This window comes from Odontesthes bonariensis, chromosome 6, assembly GCF_027942865.1.
Source record: "Odontesthes bonariensis isolate fOdoBon6 chromosome 6, fOdoBon6.hap1, whole genome shotgun sequence".
Classification (NCBI taxonomy): domain Eukaryota; kingdom Metazoa; phylum Chordata; class Actinopteri; order Atheriniformes; family Atherinopsidae; genus Odontesthes; species Odontesthes bonariensis.
Genome location: NC_134511.1, coordinates 10,490,350 through 10,516,474, shown reverse-complemented (window position 1 = coordinate 10,516,474; position 26,125 = coordinate 10,490,350). Strand labels below are relative to the sequence as shown.

General features: G+C 41.2%; 1 protein-coding gene across 7 annotated transcripts in view; it reads left to right on the top strand.

Annotated features, from left to right (window-relative positions):
* The window catches only part of kank1a (KN motif and ankyrin repeat domains 1a), a 64,471-nt gene that overhangs the window by 9,553 nt on the left and 28,793 nt on the right, over positions 1-26,125 (top strand). For 2 of the 7 annotated variants that reach the window (XM_075467297.1, XM_075467303.1), the window contains exon 1: positions 23,195-23,311. The exons of 1 other annotated variant lie outside the window; for it this stretch is intronic. In XM_075467297.1, the coding sequence (XP_075323412.1) occupies positions 23,245-23,311 (67 nt within the window). In that variant the 5' untranslated portion in view covers positions 23,195-23,244. Of the gene's footprint in view, positions 1-147; positions 223-20,387; positions 20,522-21,606; positions 21,679-23,194; positions 23,312-26,125 lie in introns of those variants that run through there. 4 more of the 7 variants (XM_075467302.1, XM_075467301.1, XM_075467300.1 and 1 more) reach the window with 4 other exon arrangements.

The following is a 26,125-nucleotide window of genomic DNA, read 5'->3' as shown; positions in this document are numbered from 1 at the left end:
GGCCGCTGGCCACCAGGCTCCTCATATTACAGGCTGGTATTGTCAGGTTACAATGTGTGTGTGTATTTTGCTCGGCTGTGTTGTGATTGGCCGAAGCTCTGCCGTGTGAGACAACGCAGGGTGACATCTCCGTGCTAATCCCACATATCTCTCTGGGATGTTGGTTTCACTGGGTGCTGTCCGTGAGCTGCAGCTGAAATGCATTCATAAGACCAGTTTGAGGTGAGTGCAGAATATGATGAGTTTAAGGCACTGTGGGTGTCTTTGAGTTGCTTTGGAGTCATATAACCTGTTGATGCCAGAGTTTTTTTTATATTTGTTTTTATCATGGTTTGCATGCTCTGTGAAGCTGAGGAATGCTGCATTTGACCTTCATCTCTGTGCATAAGTTAAAAGCAAACTTCCTGCGCTTACTGCATTCACAGTATTTAATGGCCTCGCTGGCTTGTTGACGGCTGCTATATCACTTGATGCAGCATGCCTACAGCTGAGAAAATGTGATTTATTTATTCATTTATTTTAAATCGATGTGTTCAAAAGTTAAACTTATTCATCTCCTGTGTTATTATGGGGTAACATGTTTCTTTTTCTTTTTCTGTGTTTTTTGTTGCATGTTGTAGCATGTAAGGTCCGTTTCAGTTGACAAATAGTCAAATAATCTGTTATTTTTGATGATCGTCATCATGTCTGCTTAATTGTCTTCATTAACTTGTATAAAATGATCTAATTTCACTTTCTACGGTGAAAGAGTAAACTATTAATTTTCTTGTTCATTACCTATAAACGGCTCTTCCTTTGTAGAAGGGTTAGAAAAATGAATAAATGATTCATAAGTTTTTAGTATTATAGTGTTATGTTCATAGACATTTACACTGTCAGAGTTGTAACAACTCAGAATGAAAAACGCCTGAAATCACTCAGAGCAGAGCCTTCATTTCCTCACATTGGTCCTCCAGTATGTCACCACAACTACCTAATAAATGAAAAAGTTAATATGATTGCTTTTATGTTTTTGTCAGTGCTTGACATCGGGAGAGTTTTCTACTCCCCCCGCTCACACACATCAACCAGAAAGATAACATTGTGCTAAGATTCAAAGCCAGGTTGACAGACAATAGATATATTGACTTTATATAGAACAGTACAGCAAAGTAAATGATTACCAGCCAGCTTTGTAGCCACGTCTTTGTCCCCAAATCAATATTATTCATCAAGTGATTGGCCACGAATGTTCACTGAAGTTCAACTTAAGTATTTTGCTGATCAGCAGGCGGGTTGTGAGATGATTGTAGATGTTGTGCAGAAATTTAGAAGAGCGTGTGTCACAGCCACCATCCTGTTGTGTTTATGGGATAAAAAAAATGAGGATCTCACATTTTCTCCTCACTTTCTCATGTTGAGATGCCTGCAGCCCCCTGGTTCAGCTGTGCCTGCCCCTTAAAGAAGCACATATCACGGAAATCTCTCTCTTTCTCTTCCTGAAGCACATATTCAGTTGTCTGCTCAGGCTACCAAACCTGTCGCTTTTATTCTGGGCTCCCTACGTTTGAAAAGATCTCACTCAGTGACCAATTAGATTTTCAGTTTAAAGGTGTCGCTTGTTAAGTTCACTTCACGTCCTCTGTTTGGCCCGAGCCTCTGAGCCCCACCTGCTCGCTTTCAACCTGCGGGAACGATGAAGCCAGCTTCACGTGGTAATGTTCCGTCTGCAGCATGCAGCCTACATCTACCCCCAGCCTCAGAGGATATAGGAGCCCTGTGGATAAACTTTATATTTTCTAGTCCTTCTAGCAAGAGTCGGCAAAAGACGTGTTCAGCAACCTCTTTTTATCGGACCATTTTGCCAACACGGGCCAGTTAAATGCTGGACCTTTTTATTTGAAATTGTACCTCAAACAAGGATTAGTTCTAGCTCTCTGTGGCTTAACCTCAGATGAGAGATGTGTGCGGATAAGGTACACCACCAGGCTGTTGTCCCCGCAACCCTGCATTATGCTACCTGTTCCTGGTCAATCTCATTCGTTACATTAAAGGCCATGTACAGGTAAGCAGGGTGTGCTTCTACCTTTATTGTCAAGGTTTTAGTAAAGATGAAGGTCTCCAAGTATAATTATTTAACGAGGTTAATGAGTAAATAATGTTTAAATGCATTTCTAAATCGAAAGCATTGCTCGTTGGTTCCAAAAACTCCTCCTGAAGCCTTGATGGTTGAACTGCCACATCAGTTTGAACCAGTTTGATTCTGGTCTGATATGGTTGCACAGATGCGTTCTGTCCATTAAACTTTGTCTCCCCAGCTTTTCTTAGTAGTCTCCGTGGCAGGCAGAAGCTGTGGGTCACGACCTCAGGAAGAGGGAGGTGGAGAAAGAGGCGGAGTAAGTGGATGCACACTTCCCACTCCCCACATCTAAAACAGTCTGGTCAGAGGAGTGTCGTTTGAAGACGGCTGTTGTACCCAAGCATGTGTGTGCATTTTAATAAGACGTCAGGATATTGTGCCAAATTGCAAAATAAGCACATAATATGTCATCTTTAATTTAAAATGGTGGGAAATCGGTTCACTCAAACTACTTCTTAGGTGTTGCTTCATCATTGATTATAGGTGCTCTGTGCTTTATTGGTTGTTTGATGGACTATTTAGACTCCTATATTTGATAAAAGCGCCCACTGACAAAAGTAGCAACTTTTGATAACGGTTGATGCTACTGTATCACCACAGCAGGTATCTATTCCTCCTTCGCTTGCACACACGCAGTAATGTAAAAAGTAACTCATTCACAGGCTGCACAGTATGGGAAAGAGACGAAGCTTGAACTCTTTGCAGGAAATTACAGCTGAATGTCCTGAGACCAGCTGGGATTCGCGCCAGCTCTAATATTAAGAGAGCTGCATACTCTTTCACTCGTCAGTCATGCTGCTGAATTGGAATTGGAAAAGTGGACACAAAACCTCAAAACTAGTTTTTTTTTTTATTTCTGGCAAATGTTTATTAAACATTTTTTCCTTGAATTGATAATGGTGCGATTATTGGCTATGGGACCTAGTCCTAAGTTTTAATGATGTGTGAACACAAACCGCAGAAATCTGTATTCTTCCCTCTCAGTCCTGATCATTTTTAACTCATTCGCAGAGTTTAAAGTGACCTAAGACAGGCAAATGTCCTTCTTAAATGTGATGTATGCTCTTAAATGTCTCTACTTGTTCATAAGAGAAAATAGCAACTTGCTTTGCTTTGTCTCGAAGCCCTGTAGTCACTTTAGTAAAGCACTGATGCAGAAATGGTGGACAAACTACAGAGAACGAGTATTATCCACACGTAGTCCAGACAGAACCAGCAGACCTGTTGACCAGCTGTTTGTTGGGTCAGTTTGTATTAGATTCACTGAAGTTGCAAGCTGCTGACAGGGAAGGAGGCTCTGTGTACTTTTGACATTCTAGTGGAAGTAATTAGCTGGTCGCTTGGGAGATTTTTGTGGCATAGCAAATTCCAACGGCTTAAACACTGATGGCAGTAGACCCATTCTTTTATACTCCTAGATTCTGAATTCACTGCTTAATGAGTCAAGAGAAGGATGAGTTTTGAATCCACTTGGTATCTTCTCGTCTGTTTGAACACAGGACTCACAGAGAACTCTTCCAAGGAAGTTTGAGGAGCTTCTCCTCTAATTAAAGTAAAGGTCGGATTACCGCTGGTTGTGTTGCTAACTTATAGGAAGTTACAACCCTCAGGTGAAGACAGCAGTGCTCTAAAGAGTGGCCTTGAATCGCAGACAAAATTGCTTTTCCAGCAGGAGGTCTTCATAAAAGCTGTCTGTGGCTACTTGCCTTTGATTTGGTGTATAAACATCTTCCTGAAGAGGGTTGGGCGTTTCTTAGTAAACTGTTAAACTGCAGCAGTAAATTATTTCCTCTTGCGGTCAGTGGGGCTTTGTTTACAGTGGAGATTGACTCCCTGGTGACACCATTGATCTTATCTGCTGTGGTAAAAGCTTCTGTGCACATAAAGACCTGCTGTCTGCTCGCCACATGGTACACGGTGGCTCTGCATCCTAGATTAATTAGAGTGAGAGTATGCACATGTGATCTGTAATCAACACGGATGATTTAGCGAAAATGAAATGATTGATTTTATTTCATTCAAGCTTTTTTTTTTTTTTTTAACGTTTTACTTCGAAGTGTTAAAATCTGTCGTGACTTCAGCCCTCATCACCGTGCTGCAGAGAAGTCAACTTGGTAATGGATGGCATCCTCTCAGGTTTCAGTTTCCACAAGGTGAACGACGGATCACCATGGCGATGCCGTCCACAGGTCCCCCGACCAATCCCACGTTCAGCTGTACATGTGATACATGCAGCACGCTATTCCTTGTGGTTTTTCTGACTCCTTCTGTTACTTCTTGGTCAAAATGTTTCAGTCCTGCATAAAATGACTCTGCTGTATTCCTGTCCTGCTGTATTTATCAGCTCTGGCTGCTCCAATCAGCATTGATGGGGAACATTAAACCTGCGTGCACATGACCCTGCTCACTCTTGTTTGCAGAAATGCGCAGTTACCAGCCATAAAGTCTCACAGGGAGGCTTTGAAATCAGCAGTCAAATTGATTAATCTCGATATAAACGGTTTAGCAGTTTTACTCGTCTGCAAAACAGCTGGGTGCTAATCCTCAGTTTGCTCGGCTGAGTTTCACGTCCATAGTTAAACCAGCCTTTTTTTCTCAAAGTTGTGAGAATTGAAAATTGTTGCCGAACCCAATCTGCAGGATGCATTGTAATACCATCCCTTTGTGTTGTTGTAGCTTACAGCCTTGACTTTCTGTGCGGTAGTTACTGAACACAAATCCAGTTTTGTGTTCATCTTAGCCACTGAAGCAGCATAGGTGCTAACATTTTAATTAGCTTGTTTTAGTAGGTGCACTCACACTTAAAAAGGCTTTTAAATCACACTATTCTTTGTGTGTAATTTGTAAAGCGCTCTGAGGGAAATTATTTGCCATTGTTGAATAACACCGGGAAAAAAAAAAAAAATTGTTAGTCTGACCAAAACCAGACTTTAAATATACACATAAACATGTGATGCGGACCGAAGTTGTACAACATTGAGCTTCTCAGAACTATATATGGTCACCAAGACTCAAATAGGCCCGGGCACTCTGTACGTGCTCCAAAGGGAAATCTTCTTTTCAGAAATTATGACTGAAAATCAGCCCGAGATGACGATGTGTCAACTTGGAGCTTTTAGACTGTCACTCTGTGCTAATACAATCCTGATTTTTATAGTCTCAACATCTGACAAAATCGCCTATCAGGTAACTTACAGTCAACATCTGAGCCCAGAGACAATGTCGTGAACACTTTCTCACACAGTCCACAGTGTTGTGACACTGTCAGTATCTCTGTTTTGTACACGTGCATGTACACTGGGACAAGGACGGCGGTCCAGTTGAGCTGTAACTGTAGTTCGACTCGGCTGTGCATGAAAGGATGCTGACTAATCAACATCATGCTCTTTGTGTTATATTTATTGGAACATAAATTATGCTTTTGAAAGCTTTTCCCCTTTAGAGTCGATGACAATGAAGATACATTTTGACTGGTTTAAAAACTGCCCACAAAAAACAAGTATATTCCACTGAGGTATGTTATCACCAAACCAGCTCAGCTGGCTGCTGTGAGTCCAACTGCTTTGTTTATTCAAATTAAAGTGCTTTATCTTAATAACTCGTATGTTTGCAACATTTGAGTTGATTAGCCACAAGTCACGGTTAAACTGCTGCGATAGTTGTGGATTCTTGAAAGAACAGCTGTGATGTAAATGAAACAAGCATTGATAATTGTATTTATATGGACTGCTGTGCTCCAATAACCCTGCTGGGGACTATAATCATCCAGTTTTCAGCATGTCTGACCATTAACCAAACTAATTAAACAGTTACACTAAAGCAGCAGATTTTTTTTTTTTTATCAGTTATCAGTAGGGCTGAGGAATTTTATCGATACTGCGATATATATCGATATTTTGTTTCCCGATTAAAGTATCGATTTTTCAGCCGTGAGTATCTTTTTTTTTGTTTGTTTTTCTTTTTTTTTCATTTAATTTAATTTTTTTCATTTTAAAGCAAACTTTATTGAAAAGACAGACTTTACAATTAGTGAAAACACAGAACATTAAGGTAATACAATACAATGCCAGGGGGTCACATTATACAAAACAGTGATAAATTAGTTAATAAAAATGTTGTATAAAGTGCACAGCTCTCACGTTTGTCACATGTTCGTTTGTTTCTGTTTGTCTGGCTGTGTTGTCCTTCCGCTTCAAAGGTTGGACCACCAGTCCAATCAGCGACGATTCATGTCAAATCACACTGTCCCTTTTTTTTTTTTCCCCCAGAAAATGATGTAAGTGCATCGAATCAAATCTTATCGTTGGCTGAATATCGTGTATCGTATCGTGACATTAGTGTATCGCTACAGCCCTAGTGATCAGCATGTTAAATCCAGAAGATAAATGAGTAAGAAAGCAAGGTTTGTGTTGTCATGTTTGATCTCTTAACTTGTTCTCTAATAGCTAAAGATATTTTTATATAACCTTATCTTTCACACAGCTAACATGCTTCTGGGATTAGTTTCTGCTTAAACAGTGTACATGTGGTGTCTGTGGCTCAAAGGTACAATATTAGTCCTTTGGTACAGTGATGTGGATTAGTTTTCCAATGAGCTCATATTTAGAGGACATTTGGAACAAAATCAGATTGCTGTATTATACATCCGTACATGTTTTGACCACAGATAAATTTGACAGTCCCAGTTTTATCAGTTGCTCATTGTTGATACAGCTACCCTCTGTTCTGTCTCGCCTCGCTGTTTTACATATTCAGTGACATCTGCCACCGAACCTCTCCACCAGACGCTGATTATTCCTGTCCTGTCCTCTACTGAAGCTGAAATAATAGCAGACACAGGCCACCACTCAAGTCAATATTTGCCTGTGACCAGCGCCTTCTGTTTAGGAGCTGCCTCTGGTTTAGAAAAGCTTAGTTATGTTAAAATTCATCGAGACAGCAAACACTGTGCACGTTCAAGCTCATTTCAGACTGTGATCAGGGATGATGAGAGCTTCTTTTGTGTTTATTTGCATTGATTGACTGGGGATAGTTGTAGTTGATGCTACAACGTTCTGTTTTACATCCAACAAATGGTTTAATTTATTTGGTCGAAAGCAGGCTATTTTTATAGTTTTAATTATTGTAAGAGGAGTTGCTACATGAAACTTTTACCAACACAAAGTGGCTTTTGTAATTACAATGTGAGGATTGGTCAAGATGTTGCCTCTCAATGACCCCTGAAAACCACATATTATCACATGGGCAAACATACAGCAAACTGCTTGAAACCTAACGCAAGAACAGCCCAAAGTGATAGAGAAATGTTTGAATTTTATTCTCAAATAGTTAAATTTCTCTCTTCTGCAGTTTGACAGTCAGTAGCTTCAGATCCCTCTTTAAGACACACGGTCTGAAAGTTGAATGTCAAACTGGCCCAGACCAGACAGAGGAACCGAACAGCCATCCTGCAATTCTTCTGATGCGTATCGGCTCCATAAACCTCCATAAAGTCTTTTCATTCTTGATTTTTGGTGACTGATGTTAAAAGCAGCGATTTATGTTACAAGTTTATTTTAAGTATTGAATGGTTTCGCTTTAGTGCCCCACGCGCTGGCGGGTGGAAAATCGATGTTTCTAACTTCTGACTGGGGAAAACAATCCTAGAACAGCAGTAAGAGGCTGGATTAGAAAACATATTTAGCTAATTTCTCTCTTAATTGAACTGTATATCTACTGTTAATAACGGAGCAAAAGAGTTTGAACTTTTCCTTTCTGAGGTACAGAGAAATCGGCATCATCTAAAGTAGAAGCTGGCCATAGATAAAGATGAGGAGGCTGGATGTTTCTACTCTGTCTGGGGGCCTTAAACAAAGTGCCACAGTTTTCCCTCCTTTAGTTTATACGTTCATGGTGACTTCAGACAACCAAATATATTCTCTGAAGCATGGAAAAAGTTGATCATTTATTTATTAATTCCATAGTATGTCCCCTTTAAATCAGCGTTTTGTGGTTAAATTCCCAGAATGTAATTTCCTCAAACTGTTTTACAAGCCACCATAGAGACATGGCTCCTTTAAAAATAAGATTAAAATACTTATGAATTCATAGTATTTTTGGGATGAGAAATGGTCTCACTGCTGCCTGTACACACTTATGTTCAACAAAACATAATTTGTAATGACTAAATAACACTTATATCATGGCTACGCAGTAAAATAACTTTTCTTTTCTTCCTTCCTCACTGAGTCATTCACAAGGGTGATGTTAAGAATTCCCAGAATACCGTGGGAGATAATCCCTTGTTTTGGTGGAAGTGGAGATCCTACCTGTGAACAGAAGGCAGCCATAATGCCGCAGTGTTTCCACTGGAATGTAACCGCTATTGTCGACTGGGATGACTCCCACTAGAAAGGCCCCCCCGCCCCCCATCACTCCCACAGCCCTTCACTGTCAACAATACAATGTGTTGTCTTATACCTATGAAGGCATGCTACTGTTCCTACGACCCTGTGTCTGCGATCAGAAGCCAAGATAATGAAAAGGATAACACGGAAGTCATGAGTTAGTCCCACAGTTGTTCCTGCTTCCTCTGCTCAGTGATGCCCGGGAATCCGAGCTTTTATTTTTAAAGACACGGAGCCGAAACGTGCTGTGGGAGTGATGCTTTTATTTCTGTGTGGTTAAATGTTGATAGCTGGAAAATCTGTTAAAATGTAAATGCTCACGTTGATGATATACATAACTTACTCTGTAATTCATGTTCCTTTTAATCTTAAAGCTTATAGTAATGTTTCAACCTATGAATGTCCAGCCTCCAGAGGAAACCAGCATTCTTATCAGTTTTCCAGGTTTTGTGCTTCTTTGTATGTCGTCCTGCTCATTCTAACTCCTCCAAATCACAAGCGAGCGTCCTTCCCAACCCATCCACATTCCTGATCCGGTTTTCCATAAACCACGTCTTAGAACCCAAGCCAAGGCCACATGACTTCCTCACTTAACAATTAGAAAAGAGCAAAATACTGTAAATCATTACTTAAGATTTATCACAGATCAATATACTTAATTGTTTCATCACATTGTGATGATTTTATTCAGCCTTTAACTTTAAATTTGTAGGATTTTTAGTGGAATCTATTGTTCAAAGTCTAATATTCTTTTAATGATTCTCCTCGTGCACAATCGGGTGAAAATAAGAACCACGTTTTTGTAAAGAGGAACTTAAATTAAAGGTTCTTCCTCACGGTGCAGTTAAGCCACTCCTGGTGGAAGAGGACCTTAATATCTACACAGTATGGAGCTGATAGAAAGGGTTCCTCTTCCCCTCTCATGAATATGTATTGGTTTCTGCAGTGAAGGTGGTCTTGGTTTCTTGTCTCCATGTGCTGTAAAAACTAAACAGGAAACCATGAATTCATCATTTATAAAAATGTACTTATTTATTTATTGGCTCTGGGCAGTAAAACATTTGGGTTAGCTGGTTTGTTGAAAAGGTTTAGTGTTCATGTTAAACTTTTGTCACCTGGAGTAGATTGGCCTCTCTGTGAGCCATTTGCTGTTTTTATGACTTCCTGAAGCAGTTTACAGTAGAAAGTATGTGTCTGGCTGCCAGCATCCCAGAATCGCACCTCTCCAACTGTTGAAGTGATGGGATTTTGTACAAAATTAGGACACTTTTATTGCAGTAAGAGGGTCCAATAAAATGAAGTGTGCTTGTGTTTTAAGGCTACTCTGTTATGTTTTTAGATACCAACAGATTTTCTTCTTGATTAGCTTTCAAAGTTTACTCTTTTTTTTTTTTACTCCTTAAACTCAAAAGTTTGCTCAGCTGTAGGTAATGAGACCGTAATCTGGTGTGTCTACTGTCGCTCTTCTTTTTTGTTGCATTTCTCCATCACTTCCCTCATTACAATAAATTAGACTTTCAAATTGAGAAAGAAAGTGGCAAGAGGACGGCTTTAAGTACCGTCAGTACCAAGGGAGGAAAATAGGAAGAGAAGGGCATCCTTTTGGAGGAGGTTTGTGCCTCATACTGTCAAAACACCCTGCTTTTCCACCCTCCACACACCTTTTTATCTCCGCCTCTCTAAGTGGAACAAATGGTTTAACTAATGGGATTAGTCCTCGCTCTCTGCCTCTCCTCCCTCCCTTTCTTCCTCGCCTGTCTTCTTTCTTTTCAGGAGTTCATTCTTGAGTTCCTCTCTTTTTTTTTTTTTTTTTTTGAAAAAGCACAAGTGGTTCATTTCAATGAGAGGGTTTAGAGAGGGAAGATTGTGAATTAATCAGAACTAAATGGAGGATTTGAAAGCTTCTTTCAGCTCTCTTGTTGCTATAATTTCTCCTAAAGTGACCAACATGCTATTTATTTCCAAACTTAAATTGGTGCCTTCGTCCTCTAAATCTGTCCCAGAAAGAGCGCAGAGATATCGGCAAGTTCCCCAGATTAGCATGCTTGATACTCCTGATGTCAATTGACGCTGAAGTCTGTTAATCGGTTCTAAGCACTGATGTCACCGCCCTGAGCAGCACGCTCCTGACCTCCCCGTGATAACCGGCGACGCCAGCTGAGAGCACATGGAGAGCAGCATCACAAAAGCCGGCCAGCGTCGGGGCCAGCTGGGGACGAGGTGCTCAACAGATGGACATGAATAGATTTTAAATTACATTTACATTCGATGTTTGTCTCCTTTTACACAGAACAACCTGCAGTCAAAGCAACAGCTGTTAACAGAGCAGTTATAAAGGGAAGCTGCTTCTCTGAGGGAGAAAAGTTGGGCAGTAATAATAATAATAATAATCAATTTAATTTGTACCGCACTTTTCATAGCAAAATCTCAAAGTGCTTACACAGTTGGACTAAAATCAAAAATAAAATCAACATCATAAAAACATAAAATCATGTGGAGGCAGAGTAGGCTTGCTTAAATAAAAAAGTCTTCAAGCCTCTTTTAAAATCAGTCAGTGATTGTGGAGCTCTCAGGCAATCCGGGAGGGAGTTCCAAAGACGGGGGGCAGCCACAGCAAAAGCCCGGTCTCCCATGGTCCTTAATCTGGAGCGAGGAAGGTGGAGTAGGTTGCGTTCATGTGATCGTAGGGATCTGGAGGGTGAGTGTGGGGTGAGAAGGTCCTTCAGATAATCCGGTGAGGTTCCGTATAAACACTGATGGGTGATGAGAGCGATTTTGTATTGAATTCTGAAGGTGATAGGAAGCCAGTGGAGATCATGCAGAATAGGTGTAATATGGGCTGATTTACGGGCCCTCAGAAGGATCCTGGCTGCGCTGTTTTGGATATATTGGAGCTTCTGGAGATATTTTTTATGTATTCCAACAAACAGAGAGTTGCAATAGTCAAGCCTGGAGGAGACAAAGGCATGGATGAGGGTCTCAGCATCAGAAAAGGAAAGAAACGGACGAATTTTGGAGATGTTGCGAAGATGAAAAAAACAGATTTTAAACAGATGCTTAATGTGGTTTTCAAGTGTAAGATGGGAATCTAATCTAACTCCAAGATTTGTGACTGTATTGGAAAGGGGGATGTTTTGTCCAGCAAAGAAAACAGTTGTCAAAGTTGAAGATTGCACCTGGTGAGGTGTTCCGAACAACATGGCCTCAGTTTTGGAGCAGTTTAACTGAAGAAAGTTCTGATTTAACCACGTCCTTATCTCCTCCAGGCACGTAGTGAAGGCATTGAGAGGAGGCGATGATGATGATGCTCCAGTTTTAATGTATAGTTGAATATCGTCGGCATAGCAGTGGAAGGAGATATTATGTCTATTGATGATTTGACCCAAAGGCAGCATATACAGTTTGTATTCCTGAAGCTTCGTGCTCAGTTAGACTGCTGCCTTGTTTTACTTTGACAGTTACTGGTGTTTTGGATCACTCAGAGGGATAGTGAGTAAACTACTGTAGCTGACACACTTGGAAACTGCTATTTTTACCCAATTTAAATAGTTTTCATAGTGATTTAAGATTACTTCTTGTTGTTTGCACAGGCAGTCGCTCCCTCTCTGTCGGTGTCTCACTGATGAGGTTTTTATCAAAATGAATGCTCCAACTGCTTGAAGAAGCCAAGCGGTGCAATGATTCAGATTCAGTGGAAAACCTGTTATCTTCCGGAGGCTGTTTCATGGTCATTTTGTGGTTGAGAGCCTCTGAATCTGGCAGGTGTCTTTTGTTCCCAGGACCTGGACCATGGCACAGCTGGGACTGCAGCCTCGACAGAAAAAAAAAAAAAAACTACCTCTTCAGGGAGTACTGATTGATTTTTATTTTTTTGAAAGGGAGCTTCATTAAAAACAGCCTGTTTCACATTTAGACTGTGATTTACTGTGTAACGGCAGGAACAGCTTTTTGGTGAAAGATCTGCATAGTTAATTTATTTAGATTACAAAAACAGGTGTTATACAGACTCGGTGGAGGAAGAAAAAGGCTTTGCATTCAAAATTCAGCTTTATTTATATAAAGCTTTCTGAAACACAAGTGCAGCTCACAGTGCTCTACAGAGCAAAGACACACACCTTAGATACCAAAAAGGAGCAGCTGTAAAAGTCGTTTGCTAATAACAAAATATTGATAGAATACTAATAAAAGCAGGAATTAAAAAATACGAATGAGCTCTTAAAATAAGTAGAAACTCTCTACTGACCCCAAACTTGCTGCTCTCCAAAAGAGAGGAGGGTCAAATCTAGTTGCTTAAACTTTTATTGTAGTTCTATAAATTCTAGGAAGCAGAAGAAGGCCAGAACTCGTACGGAGACCAAACACGAAGTGAAACCTGTAGATTTACATTTAAAGTAAATGGAAAGATGTGAATAGATGCGATGTGTGTGATGTAGAGCTGATTCTATAATAGGTGCCCCCCCCCCCCACTGCCACAGTTTAAAGTGTATAAACATTAGTGATAACCACATCACAGCATTTATGAAAACAATTTTTATCTCTTGTAACAATGAAGGCAAATAGATGTTATTAACAGTCATTTTTCAATTGAATTTGATCTGCAGACCCACCACTTGGGTCCCAACCGGCATTTTGGAAACCAATTGTTCTGGAAAACGTGCCGTTTGTAAAAGAAAACCGTGTTTGTACATATTTTGATTGCAGATATGAGTAATCTGTGGAATGTAAAACAGTCTTATCAGGAACAGTAAGTCAAAGATAAGCGAGTGTGTGTGTGCATGTGAACTTGAGTGTGTCTTAGTTTCATCTCTTGTGCCTCTGTAGTTTCTTTTCTCCAAAGAACAGCGAGTTGCAGCTCACAATCTCCAGAAACTTCAACATGACAGGCTAACTGTGCAATATTATATTGTATTATATACTTGCACTATATTGTGCAATACAGCACAGGTCTCTGATATAACAGACGTGTGAACAGAATTGCAATTTTCTTTTTTCTGATTGTCTTAATTTTCCATAGTAACACTTGTAAACATCACTATGTGGGCCCCATGAGCGTGTTTGCACAGAAGGTCACAGGAAACTGTAACTTACCATCTTTTCTTAGTTGGAAGATTATTTTTAGAGGCAAAACCTCATTTACGTTTAAAATACAAAACGGATTAGTCATGGAGTCCTTGCACGGCCACGTGGCCGCTCAACACAGACGCAAAGCACATGGCCGACTAACACTTCACTACACATTCACATAGGCAAAGCATTTCTCCGCTTGTGTTTTTCTCGTCTGTTTGTGTGTGCTGAATGGTAAACGTATATGTGGGAGCGGGACACATTTCTGTTTAATCAGGTCTACTTGTTAGCAACAAAAGCAACTTATTTCATATAGGTGCTGGAGTTTATATCATCAGTTTGATACTTCCATATAGTAAATGCTCCATTTAACAGCAAGCTCTCAACGCTCATCACTGAATGTAGTATACGGAGATGAGATCCCTGAAAATAATGTGCGTATTCCTGGAATGGAAAGGGGGGGGAAGTTGGTAATACGGAAAGAGATGATTAAGCTGCTTCAGATGAAACAAAATAAGACTTGATGTTACTTAAGTTGGTGTTTTAGCATCAGTTTTGTCACGTGCTGACATGATTTCCATCATTTGTCCACATGTGAGGCTTTTCACAAAGTCCACTTTCTACCTCTGTATAAATTTGTATAACTTATTTAAGAGGTGATATTTAAGCAAACCAAAGAAATAATCTGCATTCCTTTTTTTTCTTTTTGCATCGTCTCCACAACGCGTAGTACAGCAGACTCGCATATAAGGTTGCAAGCTTGCGTGACGACTTCCTACAAAACAATGTCTTCTGTGCCTTTTGATCATTCTGGTTCCCACAGCAACCTGAGCTGCATCTCCTCTATATTATTGGAACGCACCACCATCCCCGCCACATGCTCGCCTTCCCCTGGCAGTACTCCAGCACAGCGTGACTCATTAACAACATAATTAGTTGGGCAGCGTTGGCGTCGGGGCGCGCCAAACAAACAAAAAAAATTGAATCAATAGAAATGAGGTTTAGTGGCTCCAAACACATTCCTTACATAGTTTATCTGTTGACCCAGCAGGACGCCGGCGTATGGATACAAATCATCTGACTGTTTGAGACAAGAGTTTCATCTTCAGATGTTCTCTTTAAGTTTATTTCTGTGTTTTTTTTTTACCTCAGGCTCGCCTTGGCATCCGTCGGCTTCTCTCCTGCCCTTGGTCAGTTTAATTAGCTCGTCCGTTTTTGTCTGGCTGCTGTCACAGGAGAAGGGCAGCGGAGGATGTAGGGGTGGATCTCATTGGTCCGATCCTAAAGGTCAGCAGAGTGGGCTCACTTGGTACAAAGACAAACATGGGAGCACTTAAGATGAGTGGGGGGGGTTTCCCCCACAATGTCTCTTTGAGTGAGCTGACAACACAAGGGGGAGTTTTGGGAGTGACAGCCAGAATGAACACACGCAGTTTAATTCATGTGTATGTTTGCCTCAAAGATAAGCTACAAATATCTGAAAATGAAGCTGATGTTTTCGTAACAAGAACAGAAAACTGAATAGTGCTTCAGTGGCTGTGATGGATGGGTGCTTTGCTTTAGCCGCTGATCAGTGCTGTCACACTCTGAATTCATTCAGAAGTCATTCAAAAGTCCATAAATGGACTAACTGTGAAAGGTTGACTGTTGATTTAGAGCTTTGATTGAACGAGTATTCAGTTATTCTGTTGAGATATTTCTGTAGAACTACAACATGATGTTGTGAAGTGATGTTTAACTGTGGCCCTCTGCACAAAATGAATGTACTTAGTGGCCACTTTGAGGTGTTATTTCTATGAACTTACTATAACAATTCTGCCATGAATTTAGATTTTTGCTGATCTTCCATTATAGACCTTTGGCCCTGTTCACAATAACTCAATTCAAACTTTATTCATAGAGCACATTTCAAACAGCTGGGGTTGATCAAAGTGCTGTACAGATTAAATGAAACAATAACACGGATATCTTTCAAAACAAGCTTTTTCATTTGGTTTTTCAAATGATATCTACATACAAGTGAGATTTTTAAAAGCACTTTCCAAAGTGAGGAGTTTTAAAAACTCTGTTCTTATTGTCTCGATGCGTCTGTGACACATAGAGGTTTTGGGCCTCTCGGCCCTCTGAGGCTGCCCACAGTTACTTCATGTTACTGAAAACCAAAACAAAATTCGTACCCATAAACTGTTTTCCTGAGCTTTCATCACCTCGTACTGTCACTTTGAGCTAAAAACAATTTCATCTCTCAAAAAAATATATATATAAACACATGATACTTGATTTAAAAAAAAATAAAATATATAAAATCTCAAATATGTCCTATAGATTTTGTACTAATGGTTGAATTTAGAACGTGTTTTACAGGACCACAGCAAAGAATAAATATCAGACACAGAGAGCTGGATTAAACTGAATTAGACCGTATCTAAGTAATACATGCTTTATAAAGAATGCCTTGCTGCATTTACCCAAAAAATGATCTTATTTCTACTGCACACGACAAACCTCAGACGATTTGAATTTTGTTTGCTTGGTTCCTGACTTTGGAGTGTCTCCCATACTGGGCTGTGAGTGGTTGGTGGTGTTCTCCAGCCCATTGCTCCTCTCAGCCTCAGTGACTCCACTCCAGAACTAAACAAATAAGTGGCTCCAGCCTGTCCTTAGTCAAGTGCAGGCCAGATAGAGGGGGGTGTGAAGGAATTTTGGGGCACAGAGGGAGGGTTGGCGAGAGTCTGAATCTGGGAAAGGGGAGCGTGAAGACGGAAAACGGCTTCACAATAGCCAACCAAAAACAGAAAATATTAAAATAAAAACGTTGGAATAATTCCCAGGGGATGGTTTTTGTGTTTTTTACCTGTTCTTTGTCAAAACAAGCATGTTTATTTACTAAATGATTGCTGCAATTGGAATCTGGACCCAGATTATGGGAGCAAGTTAAGCATCATTTGGCTATGGTGATTTGTTTGAAGTATGCCTCACTTAACATCCAGCTGCTATTGTTGGGACTTCAGTAACGGCCCCAAATGTTTCCTGGATCTGAACCATCTTTGTCCTCTAGGGGGCAGTGTTGTCAGCAGGAGCACTAACTGTAAAGGAGAAGAGTTATCTGTCCTACAGAGTGAATGACCTCTTAAATCTCTGCTCAGTCCAACTTTACTCGGTGAGCTGAATAGGCTGATTAATGCTGTTCCATTCAGTGTTTGTGGTAAAGTTATCAGTCCCTTTTTATAGTCTTCTGTTCGAGGAAGAGTTGCTGAGAAAGGTGGAACATTGAAAGAGATGCAGGATATTTAATTCACGATAATGCACTTTGTTAAGTAACTTGAAGCTTCCTTGGAAATGGTTACGAGTGTAAATAAACTCAACATGTTTTGCTCTTTTCAAACAAATGATCTCAAATGAGCTGAAGCTCAAAACTGCGAGAAGCCACGAAAAGTTAAACAACCTGTTTGAAACCTGGCAAATGCTTGAGCTGCAGCATGTGAGGAGCAGCTGATTGGTGTTTTTGCTGCAGGCAAAGAGTAAACCTGAGTTATAAATCCGAGGTGGAGAGCAGAAAGCATCTGCCGCACTTTCATCCTCCCCAGCTGTCATCAAAGAACTCACTGTGGGATACCGATGTGTTTTTCTTTATGTGATTTACTAAAGTCTGAGGTGAGAGACCAGCAGACTGGGGAAACTTCTGTTGGTATAGAGGTGGTCATACGTGCTGATGGTCAGTCAGCCAAAGTGCATCTGATCAGCAGCTCCTCGCTGCCACTTACCTTCTTAATTCCTGGAAGTGTGTAGTGAGCCCAAAGGGGCTGCACAGGCGAAGGCCAAGAGAAATGTATTTGCTGGAAAAAAAGATCATTTTACTACCTCTGTAGCTTCTGGCTGCGCAGCGACATCTGCTCGATGAGTTGGTGGTCATGTACGCAATACCCTGCTGTTGCATCAGTAACTGGTTGTGTTACATTCATGTGTTCTCATCATTCTCGACAATCTGAGTATTTCTCCACAGCTCTGCCTCTCTGAAGTCGGATCATCTGAGTCTAAATATGTTGTGGTTTGAGTGTTTGTTAATCACAGCACTTTGGAGCCATCCGCATTGTTGTATTTCATGCTGCCTGTCTGTTAAATACAGGCTAACCTGCCTCATACCCAGAAATTATCCTCTGGAGGAAAACGAGGCCTTGGGTAAATGGGCTGCTTTTGTCTCTTCTCATCATCTCGAGTTGACATTTTTCAATCCAAACTAAACCTTTCCCACGTTTGTGAAGTATTTGAACTGCTGCAGGAGTTTAAGAGCACAACATGGTGGGGATTTAGGATTCAGCTAGATTTAGATCTGTCTGCAGGAGTCTCGCAGATGGTTCAGTCTGATGCTCTGTAATTTGACGTTTTCTCTCGGCAGTAAGACGTTTTGCCCTCATATGCACTGGTTCCGTTGCTACCTTAAATAACAAGGATCTAATTTTATTTTTTAGCCATTTAGGTCAAGATTTAGTTGAATTGAAGAGCTGCTTATTTGGGACTTTTAATTCTGTACCCTGCTGTTGTATGGTGAGTATTCTGATTGGGAAACTGTGGCATTTGTCTGGATCTTTCACCAGTTACTGTTTTTTGTTTTTTGCAGTTTGTGATAATCTCACCTTGCTGGTTGAAGCAGCACAGAGTAGTGTGTATGTTGCTAAAGGAAGTAACTCATCTCTTTGCTTAAAAACTGCACTGAGTGGGAAAAGTCTGTGTGTAAAAACGCTACTAACACACAAGCTGATTGGCCCCTCATTTCAATAAGGATGTCGTCACTCACTCAGTAGTTTGGTTGGGATGAAATGAAGGATTAACAATTAAATGACCCAGACAAGTGGAATTAACAGCTAATTTCAGTAGTTGTCAGTATCAGAAAATGGGGAATAATGCGACATACTGTGCTTGGTTCAGACTATGCTTGGTGTGTATGCCTCCACAGCAGCAACACTTGTGGCTGGTTGCCTGGCCCATGAGCCCCTTTCACACAGCCCTATCAAGGTGGAACTGACTGCGCATCGCTGCCCTATTTGTAAGGCAGGAGGAGGTAATGGGCTTGAAGTTGATCTCAGCTGATTCCTTGATGTCTGCTTTCTATTTTTAAGCAAGCATTAAGACACAGTGCAAAGGTTACAGTACAAAGAGGGATAGAAGGGGTTTAGAGATAGACGAGCCACAGCTATCAGCCGCCACTGCGTCTGAAAAATGAAGCCAAAGAGGAGGTACCTTGAAGCAGAACGTAACTTGAATGAAAATAATTTTATATTTACAGCAGCTATTTGCCAGACTTGACTTTTTTGCTGAGTGAAGCGTTTGAGACAGAAGCACAGAGGGATAGAAGTTGCATCTAAATATACTTTCAGGTCAAGTCCACCTTCTTCTCAATGTCACTAAGTTTGGCTTCAAAGAACAGTACCACTGAGCAAAGCTAGGTGTGTATATTCATAAGACTATAGACACACCAATTGCAATTCCCTTGGCAGTTTTTGATTTCCAGTCCTTTTTATTTCTTTATTCCTTTAAACGGTGTGAACTGACAACACCACTGTGCAGAACAGGAGCCTGGGATTTGATTTTCCTTAAACAGTGAATTAACAAACTCTTTGTCCATCGTGTTGACACCCACAGCTGAACTAAACATTCACACGGCTGAACTCAACATTCACACAGCTGGGCAGAGTCATTTTGGGCTTGAATGTCAATAGTTTGCCCCTGTGAAAGGGGTCCTCTGTTTATTACAGAGGGCAGAACGGGAGCATTCTTGTGAGATGGAATGTACCACAGTTATCGTTTATGCCAGCGATCATGTTTACATTATTGTTGAAGGTCACAAATGTAAACCAGATTCAAATTTGCTCATTTACTGAGTCTGTGATTTTAAACTGCCTACAGCTGGCAAATATGGTGAAAATGGTAGCTCTGCCTTTGGTGCCTTATGTTTTATGCACAGCAGGTTATCACGAAATGATGACTAACCGGCTCCAAAACCAACAATCAGTCATTGATTGACATTGTGATTGTGACACTGTAAGACATGTCTGTGCATAACAGTTGTGCTGCTCTGGTTGGCCATTTCTATTTAGCAAACAGAGCATCATTTTAAAATTTTAAAAACTTCATGTCAACAGTGTGATGTGTCGACGTAGGGCCGGGCGATAAAACGATAGCGATATGAAACCTGGTCGATATGCTTTGATAGATTACATTCGTCCACCTTTTGACAGACAATACGAATATCCAATGACTCTAGCTTATTGTATTGCAAAAGACATGCTACCAATAAGCACAGTGAAAAATAAGGGGTTCAAGTGGATGCTAAAAGCTATCGACTTACAGGCTCTAGAGCTACAGGCTGATCTAATGCTGATTGGACAGTCTTTATTATTTAACACTTAGTTTCACTTTGTCATAAAGCACTCTAGCTTTTCCTCAACAGATTTTCTCATTTTTAAATCCACTGGGAACATTTTGGGGCTGAGTGGGGACACATGCCTCTAAATAACATTGACTCAGGTAACATTGACTAATTTTTGACTGCGTTTCATCAAGCGGATGGTTCCATGTTAACCGAAGTCTTAGGTGCTCCCGGAAAGAGACGCCTTCACAGAAGAAGGGAAGTCTTTACTTTTAGAGGAATGTAACTAAGCGTTTACTTTTCCACCTCTGACCTTATTACTTCTCTTGGGAAAATGCCACCCTCCTGACAGTAGACTCATAAAGTAGAGGGCACAATCCTTCCATTCCTCCCTCCTTGCCAGGATAATTGAAAGGTTTTAATGCAGGCGTTTTAACTCTGAACTCGGCAGGATCACGCAGGACATCAAAAGGGAAACCGAGCTTCGGTCAGCCCAAGCTGGGGTCCAGACTGCATCTGCCGCTGCCAAACGTTGGAGGGCGTTGAGGCGTCTGGCCTCCTCACCTGGCCTGCGTCTTCTCCACAGTCAGTACAACAGCTTCTCCTTCCAGGCTTCAAAGGCATTTTATAATGAGGGCCAGATGCATATTTGAGATGACAAGTAGCCACTGCTTGTTCTGCAATTATTGGACACGCATCCAAACACCAGCACAAAAACGGACCATGTATTTACTCAATATCACTTTGGATATGTATTTAGAAATCTTCCAAAAAGGGAAAACATGGTCTTGTTGTGACCAAATCCAAAAATAGAGATGCCGCTGCACACAGCGTTTCTGTTTTTCTGTGCTACTCGAGCTCATTCTGATGTTCTGAATGAAAACATCCTTGCTTATCTTGAGGCTGTTTCCCCTCCATTAAAGCTGCAGCCTCTGATTTTATTAGAGGAAAAACGGCCCCGCTGAATATTCAGCGCTGTGGGTTTGCAACCTTCACAGCCCTCTGGTAGCTTTCCAAGCTGTTTACAGCTGAAACACAACCAGAACTCTGTTTTTCACAGTGGAAAATTTGAACTGTTGCATCACATCCCATCAATCTGGTGACTTTATATAGATGCAGACTCACTGTGATGTATTTAGGCCTGCTTGAATGTTTAGTTTTACAATACCGAGCATGATTCGTTGCTTTTTTTCCATGATGCTGCATTTAATTAAACACGCATCATTAAACTTTGGATCTCAACTTGACTTCGGGTCTTGGTGCTGAATCTGATTTCTTTGTGGGCTTTGGTCACGTTTGCTGCTCCAGTCTCCTCAAAGTTCTGCTATTTGATTTTAGATTCTTACAACATGTGAGTTTAATATTTATTTCTTGTGGAGCCAGGCTGGACGGGTGCATCTTGCACCTGTTTCTGTTTTCCTTGCACGTCTTCCCTTATCTCGATAAATCATTAAGTCTTTTGAACACGAAGAAGTCTTCTCTCTGAAGAAGCTGGTTTGCTGTAAATCAGGAGACGCACACCTGCAGCAGCTGTCAGACCATTGGAGATCGAAATCTGTGGCGTGTGTGTGTGTTTTTTTTTTTTTTTTATATATTCATGTAACAGCTGAAGAGGAACAAAACGAGTTGTTCTGGTTTGTGTTGGTTAATGTCACTGCCCTGTTTGTTTTTAAATTCAGCCTCGTCAGTCGTGTAAAGCTCATAAGTCCTGCTCGGATCTGTTTGTTCTGGAGGAAAGTGAGGTGAGTTTCCTTTGTTCAAATGGAGAGCTTTGGGTTGATGTTATAGAAACAGATTGACAATTGTGTTTGAACTGACTGTTGTGAACTAAATGATGTATAATAGATTGAGTTTGACTTTGGTTTGAAGCTACAGTGAACGAGCAGGTACAGTGCTGTACAAAAAGTGTTGGTCCACCCCCCTTTGCTTCACATTTAGTGTCAAACTTTCCCTTTAATCCTTTAGTGGTCTTGAGCAATAGTTCTCCAGGCTTCTGAATTCAAAGTTTTTCTTTGGACATTGGCTGCTTTTTCACTCATTTTCAGTAAACCCACGAACGGGCTGCACAAATACCATTACTTGTACTGCAATGTTCTGTTCACAAACCTGGAGTCAGGATGTTCACCTAAATCCCATCAGAGTGAGATCCCACAGGACCCCAAAGGATCCACTGCCATCCTCCTGTTGTTGTGTGCACCGCAGGACAGCAGATAGAGGGCTTGTTTCCATGCTCCAGCAGATCAGAGCTGGACCTGTTTAATATTAGAAATGTGGTTTCAATTTCTATATATCACGCAGCAAACAAGCCAGAATAAGCTCGAAGAAAATGCAAAAATCTTTTCTTTTTTTAGTTAAATATGGCAGGGTATTCCATGTCATAATCACAAAACATTCAAGTACACTGATCAGCCACAACATTAAAACCATCTGTTTCATAGTTCATATTTAGCCTTGTTTTGTCAAAACTTCTGAACATTCTGGGCATTGACCTCTGGTTTCTGGAACCAGCGATTTCCTGCGGGCAGTGGGATGGACCACCATGGGTACAAGTCCTTCGGCTGAGCACTTTTTGTGGTTTTCGTGGCAAATTATCCTGCTTGGAGAGGCCTTTGGGGGTGGAATGTGTGTGCAGCAGTGTTTGAGAGGGTGGAACATGTCAGAGTAACAACATGAGTGCCGGAACATGTGTTATCAGGGGTGTTAACGTTGTCACAGATCAGTGTAACAGAAAAAAAAGTAAGAAAATGGGCAAATTCTCATAGGGTAATGTCATATTTGTGGTTATATAAATGCCTGGAATTACTACCAGGGTAATCGATCTGTAACCCATCATCCTAATATATTGTTAAATGTTTAATTTGAGGGAACAGTTGACCCTGTTGTCGGGTTGAATGTGTAATCCAGATTAACACGTCTTGTGTATTTAAAGCTCATCCTTAAATGAGGGATCCTTGCTGGTTACGTTTACTTTCTGTTTTCAGCTTCAGCTGCTGAAGGCTGCAGTGAAACACAGTTGATGTGTAACTGTCCGTTGGAAGGCTTTATGTTACATTCTGCTCGTTAACTGGGTATCAGCCGAGGGGCAGCCAGACTCCAGAGTTGTCAGAGGTTTTTAACTACACCAGCGATCCCATGCGTTTCACCTGGGGGCCCAGTAGAGGGATCGACTCCTAACAAACAGCCTTAAAGTCCTGTTTCCTCTTATAGGACACAGATCGTTTGGCTGTCATCTGAGGAAGTTGTCTAATCTTAGCTGTGAAACCTATCCGTCGGTCTCAGAGGACTGCTGGGTACAGACTCTCTGTTGGATGATCGCAGACTCAGTCGTGTTTGCTACCTGCGTGCTGTGGCAGGAAGTTAGAATGAGAGTTACAGGTAAGGCGTTTGAGCTGCTTGTTGGAACAGCAGAGCTTGGTGTTGTGATTGTCACGACTGGTGGTGTTGAACTGTGACTTCTTATGTGTTGATAGAGTCGTTGTGTGTCAGATGATGCAGGGCTGAGCTGCAGCAACACTCTGCTGAACAGTCTACAGTCGCACATTGTTGTCCCAGTTGACTTTCATACTGCACTCATGAATTCAAACTGTATGTTGGAATTAACTCGTCCGGAAATATGACAAGTCTATTTGAGACGACGTAGTGACTTTTGAAGCCCAAGCTCAGCTTTTCAGAATTGCTGAAGGTCGTATTTTAAACAGTAGAAATGGGAGTTCCTTAATAGGTTGATCATTAACTGACTGTTTTGTTGTGCAACATGTGAGAGAAGGGTTAAAAAGGTGAAGTTGAACAACCTGAAGGTGCTGTTCTGAGCTTCTGCTGTTAACTGTTGAATCACAATAATTCAGAAGCTGCTTTGACGGTAGCTTGATAACTGCTTCCATATTACAGAATGTGTCTTTTTTATTTATTTTTTTTAAAGCACGTTCATTGTGCAACTTTTTAAGTTGATTTTGAGTATCAAACTCATGAATTAAGTTCTGTGTTCAAATAGCTACTTCCACATTTCTTTGATGTGGTTGTTTTGATCTTATTTCTTCTACTTTGTGATTTAAAGTAGTCATGATGTTTTTCTTTTGAAAGTATGGGAGGAGGATGTCTCTGATACGCTGACTGATGGATTAAATATATATCATGTTGTGTCTGAGGATCTCCTACTCCTTCCTACTGGTTTGTGTTCTGGCAGCTCATGGAAAAGCACACGTGGGAGATGTTTGGACAGTCTGATGTGTGGAGTTCTCTTAGAAATGCTAAATTAGGGGCGGTCGGTGGTGTAGTTAGTTAAGCAGGCGCCCTGTGTACAGAGGCTACAGCCCTCGCTGCAGCTGGCCCCGATTCGAGTCCCGCACCGGACGGCCCTTTGCTGCATGTCTTCCCCCTCTCTCTGCCCCCTGTGTCCTGTCTCTCTCCAACTGTCCTATCATTAAAGGCATAAAAAGCCCGAAAAAAAAAAAAAAAAAAAGCTAAATTAGCTTGCATGAAGTTGGCAAGATGAGCTTGTCTTTTGGGTTAAACTGACTTTATCCTGAAAGTAGCAGGATTTCATGTGGATCCTCTCTTTATAGGCATTCCTATAACTGTGTGTTACCCTTTGTTTCTTCATATCTGTGTTGTTGTTGGCTCTGCTCAGACTGACTAAGCTCTTGGGGACTTGATAACCAATTTGACAGTCGGTGAATGTCTGTCTTTCTTGTGTCTCTCTGTGGTGTGTAACGCACTGTTGGAGCCTGTTGATGTTACTTTTAGCCGAATAAATCACTGCTCGATGCATCAGTGAGAGAAATCATTCTGACTCCTGGTTCAGAATAGCTGGTAAATTCACGATTGCGTCAATTTAGTGCTTTTTTTTTTTTTTTTTCCATGTCTGCTTCTTCCTTTCTTCCTCCACAACCAACAGTTCAAGCGTTGCCAGTCGTATTGTTTGCGTCTGTTTTTATGTATGCAGACTTCTGGTTTTCCTTGTCAGAGACTGTAAACCAGAGTAATGCCATTTTGCACAGGCTTAGATTTTTTTTTACGTTGTTGTGATGCATTCAAGTGCTATTAGTTTATTCAGACACTGATGAAACGAGGAAACCTAGCAGATTCCATTGCTGCTGGTTCTTGATGTTTGGTGTGAGATATTCCTCAATGTCTGTTTGGATTGATATACACTATACTGCCCAGTATTCACTCACCCATCCATATAATTAAATTCAGGTGTTCCAATCACTTCCCCAGTCAGGAAATTTCCTCGCTGCTAAATGTTCCACAGTCAGCTGTCAGTGGTGTTATAACAAAGTGGAAGCGATTGGGAATAACAGCAACTCAGCCACGAAGTGGTCTGCCATGTAAAATGACAGAGCGGGGTCAGCGGATGCTGAGGCGCAGAGGTCGCCAACTTTCTGCAGAGTCAACCGCTACAGACCTCCAAACTTCATGTGGCCTTCAGATTAGCTCAAGAACAGTGCGCAGAGAGCTTCATGGAACGGGTTTCTATGGCCGAGCAGCTGCATCCAAGCCACACATCACCAAGTGCAATGCAAAGCGTCGGATGCAGTGGTGTAAAGCACGCTGCCACTGGACTCTAGAGCAGTGGAGACGATTTCTCTGGAGTGATGAATCACGCTTCTCCATCTCGCATCTGGAGAGGGGATTATGGTATGGGGTTGTTTTTCAGGAGCTGGGCTTGGCCACTTAGTTCCAGTAAAAGGAACTCTGAATGCTTCAACATTACCAAGAGATTTTGGACAATTTCATGCTCCCAACTTTGTGGAAACAGTTAGGGGATGGCCCCTTCCTGTTCCAACATGACTGCGCACCAGTGCACAAAGCAAGGCCCATAAAGACATGGATGAGCCAGTTTGTGCGGGCCAGTCAAGTTCTTCCACACCAGAGTCCTGACCTCAACCCGATAGAACACCTTTGCGATGAATTAGAGCGGAGACTGCTAGCCAGGCCTTCTGTCCAACATCAGTCTGACCTCACAAATGCGCTTCTGGAAGAATGGCCAAAGATTCCCATAAACACACTCTTAAAGCTTGTGGAAAGCTTTCCCAGAAGAGTTGAAGTGGTTATAGCTGCCTGCAACAGATGGACTGACAATATATTAAAACATGTGGATTAAGAATGGGATGCCACTTATGCATGTAAAGGCAGATGAGCAATAACTTTTGCCAATGTAGTGTATGTGAGGCTGCTGTCAAAGGTTTT